At 47.5% G+C, this 15,294-nt stretch overlaps 1 protein-coding gene across 3 annotated transcripts in view; it reads left to right on the top strand.

Annotated features, from left to right (window-relative positions):
* Positions 1-15,294, top strand: part of MAP4K5 (mitogen-activated protein kinase kinase kinase kinase 5) — an 88,392-nt gene that overhangs the window by 60,710 nt on the left and 12,388 nt on the right. For 2 of the 3 annotated variants that reach the window (XR_014156073.1, XM_081859735.1), the window contains exons 17-25: positions 6,543-6,587; positions 8,183-8,225; positions 9,521-9,731; positions 10,509-10,606; positions 11,044-11,085; positions 12,734-12,818; positions 12,920-12,999; positions 14,603-14,663; positions 14,977-15,091. Coding sequence is in view for 2 of the 3 variants with exons in the window: in XM_081859735.1 (XP_081715861.1) it covers positions 6,543-6,587; positions 8,183-8,225; positions 9,521-9,731; positions 10,509-10,606; positions 11,044-11,085; positions 12,734-12,818; positions 12,920-12,999; positions 14,603-14,663; positions 14,977-15,091 (780 nt within the window). In the remaining variant the exon portion in view is untranslated. The remainder of the gene's footprint in view (positions 1-6,542; positions 6,588-8,182; positions 8,226-9,520; positions 9,732-10,508; positions 10,607-11,043; positions 11,086-12,733; positions 12,819-12,919; positions 13,000-14,602; positions 14,664-14,976; positions 15,092-15,294) is intronic. The other variant, XM_081859736.1, reaches the window with a different exon arrangement.

Genomic DNA, 15,294 nt, shown 5'->3' with positions numbered 1-15,294 from the left:
TCTTTGTCAGCATCATGCGGATAGGTGTCCTATTTTTGCTGGTGGAGCAAGAGGTCAGCGGGACCTGGGTGTGGTTGGTTGCAGTTGATTGATTGCAGTGTGTTGTGTGTTTTTGTGGGGGGGGGGGAATTGCTGGATTAGGTTAGCCATATTGATTTTTATGTTGTTGGGGAGATTGGTCATTGTCTTGTTGGGCTTTGTATGTGATAAAGGGGAGCCACACGGGGGTGAAGGCATCCTCTTTTGTCCCCGTGATAGTTTCAGTCAGTTAGTTAGTTAGTTAGTGAGGCAGGGCAGTTTCCTGTAGAGTTTGGTACCAGTGGTCCATATCTGGTTATGATGCTCCTAGCTGCTCAGAGTAAGTGACATTCATTCTTTGTCAGATAGAAACTTTTTTTCGCGTTAGCCAATGGCTAAAGCAACAATAAAACATTACAATATACACAGAAGAAAGGAAATTTAGTATAAAAGCACAGTTTAGGGTCCTGAATCAGCATTCAGATGGTGGCCCTTATTCTGATTGCCCCTGCTAAGAACCTAGCAACCTTCGCTGTTATCTGCTCCGTTTGGTCTGCCAGAAGAAAGGACACTGTGGCAGTGGTTGTGCGCCCTGGGATGGTCAGTACGAGTGGGATGATGCCCTTGTTCCTCAGTTCTTTGTAGAGAGTGCAAGACAGGAGGACATGAGCCGCTGTTTCGGTGCTACCATCTCCACAGGGGCAAAGGCCTTTCTCAGGCGGGATCTTTTGGAATCGGCTCTCAAGTACCGCAGATGGCAAAGCGTTCAGTCTTGCGAGTGTGAAAGCACGCCTGTATTTTGGGATAGCTAGTTTGTGCAGGTATGGAGCCCAGATAATCAAAATGGGAAGATGGAAATTGATCATACCATGGGCAGAATTTCCTTATAGTGGCCAGGTTGTTCTGATGCTCGATACCTTTTAGACATTGACAAATGAGACTGTTTGCTTTGGTTAGGCCCATAGTTAGGCCCTTTGTCAAGTGAGTGTGCATTCTCTGGCAGATGTGGCCTTTGTGGGCCTGCCGAGATGCAGGTGGAGGACTTTGTTCTCGCTGAGCTCGGTTGGCAGCATGACATGGCGACCCTCTGCCATTTTCTTGCCTCTCCTGTCACACTTAGGATGTGAGTGTGAACGCACATGAGTCTCACTGCACCCTGACCATCATGCTGCTCCAGACCAGCTTTGTGGTGTGGTCAGCTTTCTGAGAGCGTCACTCAAGCCTGTTTGCTTTGGTTAGGCCCATAGTAATTATTATTATTATTATTATTATTATTATTATTATTATTATTATTATTTATTTGCACCCCGCCCATCTGGCTGGGTTTCCCTAGCCACTCTGGGCGGCTTCCATAGAAACCAAAAATACACTAAAATATCACCGATTAAAAACTTCCCTGAACAGGGCTGCCTTAAGATGTCTTCTGAATATCAGGTAGTTATTTATCGCTTTGACATCTGATGGGAGGGCGTTCCACGGGGCAGGCGCCACTACCGAGAAGGCCCTCTGCCTGGTTCCCTGTAGCTTGGCTTCTCACAATGAGGGAACCGCCAGAAGGCCCTCGGCGCTGGACCTCAGCGTCCGGGCAGAAAGTTAGGCCCTTTGTCAAGTGAGTGTGCATTCTTGAGCAGATGTGGCCTTTGTGGGCCTGCCGAGATGCAGGTGGAGGAGAAAGGGTAGGGGAATCGCCCATGCTGTAGCTTAGATGTGGCTGCACCCCACAAATGACCTAATCTGGGGTCTGTGTGATTTCTGATGGGTGGGACAACAGGGGGAAGGAACGTTTGAAATAAGTAACTCCCATTGCCTCAGGGTAATGAGCTGGTAGTCTTTGGGCGCTGTTAAGTGTGGCTGCAGAATGAGGAGACTGGATCACTGGGCAGAATGTGGCCGGGGAGGTTCTGCGGCTCAGGGCCTGTTTCGCGGCGGGTGGGGCCCCTCTGTTCATGGTGTCTGTGCAGAGGAGTGCCGTTTGCATTTACTGCCTCAGGCATGCTTAGTGCAGCTGCTCCAGAGTTTATTGAAGCAACAGCTGCCCATCTCAGCTTTCTCCCAACCTGGTATCCTCCAGATGTTTTGGGCTTCGATTCCCACTCGGCCCAGCCAGCACGGCTGATGGGAGATATTGTCTGGAACATCTGTAGGGCACTGGGTTGGGGAAGGCCAGGGCATCCCATTACTGCCTCTGTGATTTTAAATCCCTTAGAACAGTCTGGCGCTAAAAAACAAACCCCTGACCTAAGCAACTTCGTGGTGTTGCATTCCTGTGTCTCTCTGCAGCCGCAAAGACCAGCCAGTGTCTTTTGCAAGCCAGGATTCCCCCAGGTTACCATAAGGAAACCTCAAGCGCCACAAGTTGCTTGCGCTGGAATGTGAAGGAGCCCATGGAGGCGAAATACCTTTGCCTTAAAAGGCCTCTGCTCTGGCTCCCTTGGCCGTACAGCACAACTTGTGTTGCTTTTGGGGGACCTTTTCCCTGAATGCCTCCCTCTTCCTTCTCCTGGTAAAGGCCTGCTCTCCTTTGGCCGGCTGGCTGTACAGCTGTTTCCGCAATCACTCACTAAGCACCATTAATGTACATGGCACTTCTTGCGTAGCAAACCCCCCCGGCCCTCTGCTGCTGTTGTAGGAGGAGAAAGAAGGCAGGCTCCCCACCACAAGCCGCTTTGAGTTTAATTTTTTACCACGGGGTAGGCAGCAACAGGAACGACTGTGCTGGGGGGAGAGAAAGGACAAATGTGAACAAATGCATTCCTATGTACTTGGGCTTCAAGGTGAGGGTGAAGCAGTCGTGCCAAAGTCTTTGTGGGTACCCACTTGGCAGATTTCCATTCTGTCTCCCGGTCTTCTCTAGACAGGATGCTGGAGTAAGTGGGCCCTCTTTGGTCTGATCCTGCAGCCAAGCTCGCCTTATGCTCTCAAGTTCTTATCTTCTCTGGTTGTAAATATCCATAGTGGTTTTGTAGGTCCTGCCTTCTGTTGAACTAAGAGGTTTTGCCTTTCCTTTCCCCTCCTCTCTCCCCACTTTTCTTTTCTTTCCTCTTCCCCACCTCCTTTTCTTTTCCACTGTGCTTTTCTCAATGGCCAAAGCTGTTAAATCCTTGCGTGTACAACCAGGCTGGCGTTTTCTGCGCTGGCTTGTAGGACCAGGCAACTGATAAGGAGAGGAGCATGCAGGAAATGCGGGGCTTCTGGCGTCGCGTCTGGCATTTGCTGCGGCTTTGGGCGTGAGCGGAGCTGGCTCAGGCACAGCTGCATTCCAGGCAGCTGCAGAGGAGCCCAGAGGCCAGCCCAGAGCATCACATCACAGTCACCTGGGCAGACAAAGCCGGGTTGCTCATGGTCCCAAACCCCCAAAGAGAGGGAGTGTATCTGCCCCTCCAGCAGAGGGTCACGTTCTTCTCAGCACCGTAAACAGGAAATGCTTGGGGTTTTTGGAGGCTTGGAAGGCTGGATCATGTCACTGCCGCGCGGAAAGAAAAAGGAGCTGTGGCTTTTGGGCCGCTTTCCGTCCTCTTGGGCTCGTCCAGAAAAAACACAGCGCTGATTTATGGCCTCCGTCAAGGGGTCAGCTCTGTGTGAAAGGTCCGCCGTGGCCTGCCAGCCTTCTGCTGGAGGGATATTTGCTTTAAAGCAAATAAAGTTGTATGCAGATGATGGTATTGCTCGATTGCTTTCCCCCTGTCTCTCCCCACACTCCCCAAAAATAATTAAAGAGGGAGAGAGCTCTCCAGATCTTTTTCCAGTGTTGCACATATGAATTTTCCCTGTCATAGGTCTGGCTCTTGATCTGTTTAGCCCAGGGCTGAACCATCCAAGGTTTTCTGGAGAGCTTTTATTCTCCAGCCTGGATATTCTTTTTTACTGGGGAGATAAGGGATTGAACCTGAGGCTGTGTGTGCAAAACTTGTTCTCTGCCACTGAGCGATGGCCCCGATCCTTTTGGGGGGGGGCGGGGAGAGGAGTGCCTATTTCCCCTGTCCCTTCAGGAACATTTTTTACAGCCATTCCTAAGCCCTCTTTATTGTTCCTCCACCACCATGACTCTGCCCATTCCCATTCATTGTGGGCCCCAGACCTGGGCCGGTCGCCAGAAATAATGTGGTCGTGGGAGGGCCTAAGAGAACATTGGGAGCATTGTAAGTCAGCGGGAGGCAGCCTTGACCCGAAGGCAAGAACTTAGAAGACGTTTCAATCGAAGTTACCGGATTTTGCCTTTCAGAGCACTAGTAATCCGGGAGGGCGAGGGAGAGCGCTTGCTCATCTCATTGCTTATTTGTTTAAAACTCTGTGGGTTTTTTTATTTAAAAATAAATAAATTCCAAGACTTTATTGTGACGTTAAAGTAGAAAACATGAAATAAAACAGAGAAGGGTGCATAAAAGCAGTACCAAGAAATGAAACCAAAGCAAACCAGGGTTCACAGCCATTAGCTCATAAAACAAAGTACGTTCTCGAGAGAGACTACACCGTTGAGTTAGACGTTGCAACCCAAAATGGCCTGGTACAGAAACGGTACAAAACAAACATTTTGAATACCAAATAAAGCCATATTTCAGTGGGTGGAGGTGGAGAGAGAGAGTCCTTGTGATTCATTTCTGTAATGCTCCTGAGCGCAGAAAGTGCTTTGCACTTGAGTAGTTTAGGACCGGCCCTTCCTCAGCCTGCGTACCAGATGGAGCTGGTAAAGAGCTGCCCTGGACACAGAGTTGACCTGCGCCTCCATGGACAGCTGTGAGTCCAAAATGACTCCCAGGCTGCGCACCTGGTCCTTCAGGGGCACAGTTACCCCTTTCAGGACCAGGGAGTCCTCCACACCAGCCTGCCCCGTCCCCCCAAAACAGTACTTCTGTCTTGTCAGGATTCAGCCTCAATCTGTTAGCTGCCATCCATCCTCCAACCGCCTCCAGGCATTCACACAGGACCTTCACCGCCTTCACTGGTTCTGATTTAAAGGAGAGGTAGAGCTGGGTGTCATCTGCATACATCCGCTTGGGAGGCCGCTGCACAGGGTTGCTTCCGGAGTAGGCGATGTCGGCTCTTCCCTCTGTAGCTCAGTGGCAGAGCATTGGATCTGCTTGCAGCCCACGGCAGCATCTCCAGGCAGGCCTGAGATTGTCTGCTGCCTGAAGCCCTGGAGAGGCGCTGCCAGCCAGTGTAGACTGTGCCGGGGTAGACGGACCAAAGGTCTGACTCAGGGTAAGGCAGCTTCCGGTGTTTCTCTCCTCCCTGCAGTGGGGGCCTAGTACCATGTAATAATAATAATAATAATAATAATAAGGCTAACACCAGTAAAATTACAATAAAAACATAATAGGGGAAAGAAGAAGAAACCATATAAAATACAGGTTAAAATGCAATTTAAAATGCAGCCTCGTTTTAAAAGTAGCCCATGGATCAAAACCGTAAAGGGAGGGAAAACATAAGAGTCAGATTATCTATTGCATAATCTATTGCTGTGGTTTGTAGAGTTGGAAGGGGGCCTGAGGATCATCTAGTCCAACCCCCTGCAATGCAAGAATATGCAGCTGTCGTATACGGGGATCGAACCTGCAACCTTGGCATTATCAGCACCATGCTCTAGCCAGCTGAGCTATCCAGGCTGCCTCTGTTGCTATTAATTAAATTTATAGCTCACCTTTCCTCCAAGGGAGCCTAAGGTGACAAACACGGTTCTCTAGCTCCCCCTGTTATTTATTTATATTATTTATTTATTTTGCCCTCACAACCGCCCCGTCAGGGAGGCTCAGCTGAGAGACAGCAACTGGGCCAAACTCACACTCAGTGAGTTTCATTGCTGAGCAGAGATTCGAACCCTGGACTCTCTGCTCCCAGCCTGGCACTCTTAATTTTCCTAGCGGCAGTTGCAAAGAGTGCTACGCGCCAGGTCACATACTTATCTATGTCTGCGAGGAGATATAAAATCATGTCAGAGGCCTTCTGGCTAGGGGACCTTGTCATTATAGGTGCTAAAAATCGTTCTCTTGCTTCATTATATAAGGGGCAGCGCAGGATATAATGCATAAGGTCCTCCACTTCAAGACATCCAGCCTTGACAGATGCAGCTATGGATTACAGTAGCATTTTCATTCTTTAAATCCGTGTTTCCCGGCTGTTGCTGGACTACAACTCCCATCATCCCTAGCTAGCAGGGCCCAGCGGTCAGGGATGATAGGAGTTGTAGTCCAACAACAGCCAGGGACCTGAGTTTGAGAAACAACAGCTCAGTCAGGCTAAAGAAAGTCAGGCGGTATTAGAGAGCGGTTGTCACACGGTCTTAAGCCAGCAAAGTGCCACCCAGGACTTCAGGTATGTGAAGAAGCCCTTTGTCATCAGTGCTGATGGTTTTGTACAGAATTTCAGAAGCTTCTGGGGTCTCCTCCTGAGTTTGATTTTCCCCACGTAGCCGCTCTACAGATCACAATCCTGGAGCATAAGCCACAGGTGCTCTTCAGCCCTACTACCCCAGTCTAATTTTTTTTTAATAAAATAAAATAAAATAATTTTATCAACGTTTTATCTAGGGGGCTTCTTACCAAATTTGGCGACGGCCACGAAGATGCTGAGGAGTGAGTGATTTCTTTCTTGACGTTTGACTTTCCTTCCTCTCTCTCTCTCTCTCTCTCTCTCTCTCTTTCTCTCTCTCTCCTTTGCTACCTAACAGAGTTGGCTTTCTTTAACAATGTCTCAGTCACCCTTGGAGACCCTAAAGGGACTGATGCTTCTCCTGAGTGGGCTGAGAAACCCTGTCTTTTGTTTCAGCCCAGCCTTTCTAAACTGTTCTGCATTCAGAGAGTACCTGAGATGTTTATAGCAGTTAGAATCATCGAATTGTAGAGGGACTCCAAGGTTCAATCCATTCCAACCCTCTGCTGTAGAGCAATAAAACACAATGCAGACCATAAAACAGCATAAAAACCAAACACCATTTTTAAAAAATCCGTAGAAGTAAAATGTACTGATTTGGGAAGGCCTAGGGAGAAAAGGAGCGCTGTAAGTAAACATCGAAAATATAACAACGTTTGGATTTGCTTCACTTCTGAGGGAAGAGGGTTCCGGAGAATGTGATGCCTTTTCTGCCTCCACGCACAGAATTTTTGGCTCTGGGCAGGAAGTTTCTCGAGGCTTCTCTCACTTCCCACCTGCAATGCAATGCCGGTGCAGTGCTCATTCGGTTTCCATGTGCAATCCTTTCAAAAAGTGTAGCTGGCTTAGCAAAATTCCATGACGCCATCTGCAAAGCTATTAACACATTGTCCCACCAAAAATATGTTCTCCTTCCGATGGCTTTTCTTTTTAATTGCCATCTGGCAGAATAATTCTGAAAAATTGAAGAATGGCAAGGCTGGAGTAATTAGAGGATGTGCTTTCTCTGTGCTTAAAAAACAACAACAATGCCCCGAAACTTTGCATTATGCTAACTGCAGTTCTGTCCTGTGCAGAGTTTTCAAACCACATGTGGTGAAGAGATCAGAATTGTGCGAGTTTACAGATCGCAGGGTTTGTGGGGGTGGCCATATTCAGATTTGGCAGGGGGAGAGGGAAGAGGGGTGGGACAGACAGTCACAGTCCTGATCTCGTCACCGTACCTTAGTCCCAGGTGTCTGTAGGGCTTCCCGTGCCAAAGAAAAACTAAGATCATGCAACCTCTATAAGTCAAGCACATCTTCCCCATTGAAGCTGGATTTTGGAAGTTTCAGGGCAGACGACAACAGAAGAGTCCTTCACGCTGCACATAGTTAAACTCTGCAGTTCGCTTCCAGAAGATGTAGGGATAGCTACCAACACAGAGAGAGAGCCTTGTTGGGCAGTCAAGGTGTTCATCTGAGAAACCCCAGAGGGATTTGAGAGGCTGCTCACATTTTCAGGGCCCTGCAAAAGTGAAGCATTTTCTGGTATGTGACAGATACTGACGGGAGGAGAGGGAAAACGCACCGAGAAGGGTTGTCTTCTACCGTGTGTTTTATCCTGCTGGTTTTCCGCTGTCCTCACTAACACCCCTCCTTGTAAAAGTGACTTTCTGCAACCAGAGGCTTTGGTTTTGGAAAAATGAAACGATAGCCTTGTCAGCCAGCTAACCTTCCTTTTGAAAGCCTGCGTGCACATCAAAGCCAGGTGGGAAGGAATACCATTTTCGTTGGCTTTTCTTCTTGTTTCTTTTTAGATCAACGCTGAAAAGGGGAGGACCCCCTCCACTACCTCCAAAGGTGAGCAAACGCCGCAGCCACATGACGTGTGCCTCCGGGCTGGAATGTTGAAAGTGTCTTCGTGGAATGTACTGAACCGGTTAGCAAAGAGAGGGGGCAGATCAGTTGGGAAGAACATGGGGCAAAAGAGGGCAGCAGCAGGCAGATGAAGGTGATGGACTATATGGAACTGGCGGAAATGACTGGCAGAATCCGAGACCAGGGAGAAGAGTCGGTGGAGGAAGATTGGAGGAAATTTAAAGACTATCTACAGAAACACTGTAAAATTAATATCTGTTAGAAGGATGTTGGAACAATATTATATTATTCTAGCAGGAAGGATATAAAGGATTTGGGAATAACTGACTGTTAATTGGTGAAAGGAGGAAAAGTAAAGCTACATTATATTAAGACAATTTACAGGACAAAAATTTTAAAAGAGGGAAAGGATTTTCTGAAATAGATAATAGACCTAGAATACAAAAAAGGGAGGTGTGAGGAGGTCAAGAAAATAAGCTAATGAAAGAATGGTAATGAGGAGATCTGATGCATTTTCTGTTTTGCGTTTTTGTTTTTGTTTAATGGGCCTTATTTCTCTGTTGTTGTTTTTTCCCCCTCTTTTTTATATTGTGGTGTGTTGTTTTGTTTTTGTTTAATGTGGTTTGTTTATTTTTTCTTTTTGTAATTGTTGAAACTTTAATAAATATTATTTTTTTAAAAAAAAAGAGGGCAGCAGCAGCAGGGGGCAGGAGGAGAAGCCAAATTTTGCTAAATGTGGCATTTCCTCCAGGCCAGCTATTGAGGAAGGGGAGCACTAGTACATCAGATTGCAAAGCAGCTGCCATCGCCATACTCAACAGCAGACTCCATTGGCAGAACCGGTGCTGTTAACGTAACAGACATTCTGCATTTCTAAGAACTCGATCTTTTTGTGTGGTGGCACCTGCACTGCGGAACTCCCCGCCTCTTGATACCGTACCCTGTTCAACGCCTGCTGAAAACATCCATGTGTAGAGAAGCCTACCCTGGTGTTTAGAAAGCTGGTGGCAAGCTTAAAACTGTTTTTGGTCTATTGTCGTTTTAAAATTATTCCTTTGGTGCACATTTTTATTCTTATTTATTTATTATTTAAAATGTAAATCAAGGTTTAAAATATAAATGAAAGAATGAAAGAAAAAGAAAAATATATATTACTTTTAATTTGTTTTACTGATATATTTTTGTGCTTTATCTTTTTTGTGGTTGGTTGGTTGATTTAACAATCAATGTTCTGAAATCAATCAATCTGTTTCACTTTCTGTGTCTTCTTGCTGTAGCCCAGGCTCAGTATCTACCAAGAGGAAGGCCTCGTCGATGATGAGAAGTCCCAGACGATCAAGTTTTGCCCCGACTCTCACGGCCAAGCCCCACCGTCTCACCGGAGACAGAGCATCCCGGTGTGCGGGCCTCAGACAGAACCCTCCCCAATTGGGATGACGAGCAGCGTCAGCAGTCCTGGTTTGCTCACCAGCAGGTACAGCGACTTGGGTGAGTATCCTCATCCTGGGAGGGCCACCTGGGCTGGGTGCAGAATGCACTAAGCACCTGAGCACCCTGGCCATCGGAGCCGCCCCACGAGATACCTAGGACTGCGGGGGGAAAGGTTAGAGGCAACCTCCACTGGCAGTTTCCGAAGGTGAGGATGCCAAATTAAGAGTCGGCTCCTTTGTGCTCCCATGCAGCTGTACTGAGAACAATCTGGGGGAGAGGAAGTTTTTGGTTTTTTCCCCTGTGGGGGGAGCAGTGCTTGCTGCCCCATGCCACTGATCTGCAAACGTCTCATTTCCCTTCGGTCGACCGTGGTTCATTCTTTTGGTTGGGTGTGCACAGTACAGCTGCACCAGAGTGTAGAAGGAGCTGGCGTTTTCGTTTCTGCTTTTCAGTCAGAAGTTTTCTTAGCAGACTTCTTAAATCATCTGAATCATCTGAAGGGTGCCAAATTGGTGAAGTGTGCTGTAATTTAAAAAATACGGTCTGCAGTCAAAACAGACCAGAACCTCACTTCTCGCAATGAGGGAACCGCCAGAAGGCCCTCAGAGCTGGACCTCAGTATCTGGGCAGAACGATGGGGGTGGAGACGCTCCTTCAGGTATACTGGACCAAGGCCATTTAGGGCTTTAAAGCTGCTAACAAGCCAGCAAGTAAAAAATAGACTAAGCATCACCAGTATAGCATGTCATATTATACCATTAGCAAGTATATAAAGGCATCTGTAGTCTAAAAACAATACGAGCGAAGCAGCAACTTAATTTTTTGCTTCTTTAGGCAACGGGGACACTGTGCCAAAGCTTGCGGAGGAGAACGCTGACGGCTTGGGCTACGTGCCACAGCTTCCACGGAAGAAGGACAAGCGGGAATATCTGGTGGGTGGTTTTGCACTCGGCTCCCTTGTGTGGCCTCCTTGTGGCTGCTCCTTATTGCCTGCCTCCATCCATCTGTACCCAAGAACTGCTCTTATTCAGGGCTTTGGGGATTTAATTAATAGTAGTAATGTCGATGATGATCCTGTACCAGGAGTGGTCATGTCTACCAGAATGTATTATTATTAGTAGTAGTATTAGTATTAAAATTTGTATACTGCCCTGTACCTGCAGGTCTCAGGGTGGTTAATGTACAGGTAACAAGGACAAGGTAGCCTGATCCAGGCTTGACAACAGAAAGTTGCACACCCCTTTTGCGAAGCAACCGCATAATATGTCAGCTTGGATTTGAATTTCACCCCCATCCCTTTAAGGTGTTCCTCCCAGTGTTTGCCTTCCAAAGGTGGTTTATGATACTCTTTTTTTCCCCCTATCCACAGAAGCCAGCAATCAATGGCCTCCCGCCGACTCCCAAGGTGCTGGTAAGAAAGCTTTTTGATCAAGTACGAGGAGCTGAAACGGCACGTCTTGAAACTGCTCTGCATGTTGTGCCGATTCTAGCTTTGCTTAGCCCTGAGAGGAAGGGCCCGGACAGGGACGAATTCTCACTCCGCAGCTCTTTAACGTTAGCCTCCTGCCTTTGAGCCAGGCTCCCATCTCTGTTTCTTCTAACGGAGATCAGGGTTTGCAAAAGCATCTGTGCCCAGAGTCAGCAGCAGCACCTGGGATACTGGGGCATATACTGGGGTCTCTGCAGCACTTCAGGGGCCGCCACCTTGTTTCAGCCCCCTGGGACTCCATTGCTTCCTGTTCATGCTTGCATGTGAGCTGGCTTTCCAGAGGCGGGGTGTGCATGCTGTCACCAGCCAGGAGCCGTCACGTTACAGTGGTGTTGATGTAGGGCAGCCCCCTTTCTCCAATCTTGAACAGGAGAGGGGTGCCAGTTGGGCTCCCCAGGGTTTTACGGTGTTGCTGCCTCCGCTTAATAATCCAATTTGCAGGAGAAAATGATCAAAAGCGAAGATCCTTGTGGGAGCCTGGCTCAAAGGCAGGGGGCTAACAGATTGAGGTTAAATCCTGACAAGACAGAAGTACTGTTTTGGGGGGACAGGAGGCGGGCAGGTGTGGAGGATTCCCTGGTCCTGAATGGGGCAATTGTGCCCCTGAAGGACCATTTGCGCAGCCTGGGAGTCATTCTGGACTTACAGCTGTCCATGGAGGCGCAGGTCAATCAATTCTATGTCCAGGGCAGCTGTTTATCAGCTCCATCTGGTACGCAGGCTGAGACCCTACCTGTCCGCAGACTGTCTCGCCAGAGTGGTGCATGCTCTAGTTATTTCCCGTTTGGACTACTGCAATGCGCCTCTACGTGGGGCTACCTTTGAAGGTGACCCGGAAACTACAACTAATCCAGAATGCGGCAGCTAGACTGGTGACTTGGAGTGGCCGCCAAGACCATATAACACCGGTCTTGAAAGACCTACACTGGCTCCCAGTATGTTTCTGAGCACAATTCAAAGTGTTGGTGCTGACCTTGAAAGCCCTAAACGGCCTTGGTCCAGTATACCTGAAGGAGCGTCTCCACCCCCATTGTTCAGCCCAGACACTGAGGTCCAGCTCCGAGGGTGGTTCCCTCATTGCAAGAAGTGAGGTTACAGGGAACCAGGCAGAGGGCCTTCTCGGTGGTGGCACCCACCCTGTGGAACGCCCTCCCACCAGATGTCAAAGAGAAAAATATCTACCAAACTTTTAGAAGACATCTGAAGGCAACCCTCTCTAGGGAAGCTTTTAATGTTTAATAGATTATTGTATTTTAATCTTTTGTTGGAAGTCACCCAGAGTGGCTGAGAAAACCCAGCCAGATGGGCGGGGTATAAATAAATAAATAAATAAATAAATAAATAAATAAATAATTATTATTATCATTATCATCATCATCATCATCATTGAAAGTCTCATCCCGGCACAACCGGTCATTTCTCTGGCCTCTGAGACATCCATTGGCCATTGCCCCCTCATCTGCTTTGTTTCTTTGTGTTTTCTTATGGTCAGAGGAACTAGAAACTTGTGTGTTGCATTTACGCCAATGAAGACACCCCATGGTTCCCCCCCCCCTTTTTGCTCTTCCAGATGGGAGCCTGCTTCTCCAAAGTGTTTGACGGCTGCCCTTTGAAGATCAACTGCGCCACATCCTGGATACACCCGGACACAAAAGGTGAGGGTGACTTTCCGTTTTTGAGCTGGGGAGGAATTCACACCCCATCCCAGTTGCGTTTCCGAAGAGGCTAAGCCAGTTTCTCCTCTGCCATGTTCTAGATCAATATATCATCTTTGGCACGGAAGAAGGCATCTACACTCTGAACCTCAATGAGCTCCACGAAGCCACCATGGAACAGGTAGGGGAGAACTGCTCAGGGCCAGCAGGATCCTTCTGGGAGGCCGAGGCCAGGGAGATGGGCAAAGCCCCCTTTCAGGATGGGGGACTAGGTGCGCCTCCTCCAGGGCAGGAGGGCTGGGTGGCCATTGTGGGTGGAACAAAGGGCTCTCTAATCTTCCCTGCTCTAAGTTCCATCGTCTTAAGACAGCAGTGGAAAACCTGTGGCCTCCAGGTGCTGCTGGACTCCAACTCCCATCACCCCTGGGTCTTGGCCACACTGCTTGGGGCAGATGGGAGTTGGAGCCCAGCAATACCTGGAGAGACACAGGCTCCTCAAACTGAGAAAAATGTGAAACCAGCCATCGGAGCTTCTCAGGTTCCCCAATTTCCCTAGCTAGTATCTGCAGCCATATGACTTAAGATCAGCCTTCCCCCAGCCTGTTGCCCTTCAGATGAACCACAGCTGCAGCCATCACCATGCCATGCTGATGGGAGCTGTAGTCTCTAAAACACGAGTTCGGCTTTTGTTTTACAGGTGAAACTCGAAAAATTAGAATATCGTGGAAAAGTTCCTTTATTTCAGTAAATCAACTTAAAAGGTGAAACTAATATATGAGATAGACTCATGACATGCAAAGCGAGATATGTCAAGCCTTGATTTGTTATCATTGTGATGATCATGGCATACAGCTGATGAAAACCCCAAATTAACAGCCTCAGAAAATTAGATTAAATGAAATCAGCAAAACAAGGATTGCAAATAGAGCAATATTGGACCTCTGAGAAGTGGAAGCATGCATATGTACTCAGTGCTTCGTTTGGGCCCCTTTTGCATCAATTACTGCTGATAGCATCCATGCCACGCCGCATTGAGGCAGTAATAAAGGCTTGACATATCTCGCTTTGCATGTCATGAGTCTATCTCATATATTAGTTTCACCTTTTAAGCTGAATTACTGAAATAAATGAACTTTTCCATGATATTCTAATTTTTCAAGTTTCACCTGTACTCATTTAATTTTCCCAGGCCATCCTTTTAAGATACTGCCTGAAAGAGTTTTTATTCTGTGCTGTTGCCCTGCTTTTATTGTTTCTGCTGTTTTTCAATATATTTGCTTCCGATGTGTTGGTTCTCATTGTCTTTAGTTATTCAGTGTCATCTCGGGAGGTGACGAGGTCCACCCATACTGGAGGCATTTAAAGAGAGGTCAGGCAGCCCTCCGTAAGGGAGGCTGAGGTTGCATCCTGCAATAGGGAGACTCCTCTGAGGTGGACTCTGGCCTCCAAGTGTCTCCTTCTGACTGTAAATTTCTGTGGTCTGTGAGTCAGCCAGGAAGTGTGAGGGATAGAGAGAGGTTATATAAGCTATGTATATTTGAAAATAAAACAGATTAAAACCGAGTGTAACTCTCGAAAGCTTAATAGTAACCCAATGCATACTTATCTGGGTATACACCCCATTCATCACAGCAGGACCTAACTTCTGAGTTAACATAAATATGATTTTATGTTGGAAGGGACCAGCAAAATTTAACCTGAGTTGCCAGAAACTGCCTTCCATGCTTCCTTTAACGCCTCCCCAGTTTTTCACCCATGGGAATCTCTTCTGCTCCTTTTTCTAGCTGTTTCCGCGGAGATGCACCTGGCTCTATGTGATCAACAATACCTTAATGTCGCTCTCGGGTATGTCAGCTGCTAAAGAAATGCACCGCAAAGCTTAAATGGGGGTTTGCAGGGGAATAGGATATTCTCTTAGGAAATCTTCCCTTTGGTGTGCTGAATTTAGCTTGGCTTACGGTAATGCCACCGAAGTCATTTTTAATTTGTTTCTTTCTCTTTTGCTCTCTGCAATTTGCTTGGACCTCTCTGGATGTTTTGGGGCTGTCCTTTTTAGAAGGTAACCCTTTTTCTACTCTGTATTCTTTGTTTTTATTCAGTATTTGCATTATTGTTATAATATGCCAGAGTTTTGAGACAGGCCATGTTTCTGTTACAGGGAGAACATTCCAGCTCTACTCTCATAACCTAATAGCTTTGTTTGAACAAGCCAAAAAAACAGGCCTTGCTGCTCATATTCAGACCCATCGGTTCCCCGACAGAATATTGCCCAGGTAAGCTAGCACTCTTGAACCCAGTTTCATGGCTAGCTGACATAATAGGACTACAACTCCCATCAGTCCCAGCCAGTCAAGGATGATGGGAGCTGTAGTGCATCAGTGCCTGGAGATCCCCACGTTCACTGCCCTGGCAGTAAGTGCGCCTTCCCTTGTTTTTTTATTTATTTAGATACAGTGGTGCCCCGCAAGACGTATGC

This window comes from Podarcis erhardii (assembly GCF_964252035.2).
Source record: "Podarcis erhardii genome assembly, chromosome: 1".
In the NCBI taxonomy this organism is placed as follows: Eukaryota; Metazoa; Chordata; class Lepidosauria; order Squamata; family Lacertidae; genus Podarcis; species Podarcis erhardii.
The sequence above is the reverse complement of the archived record's forward strand: the minus strand, read 5'-3'. Positions and strand labels throughout refer to the sequence as shown.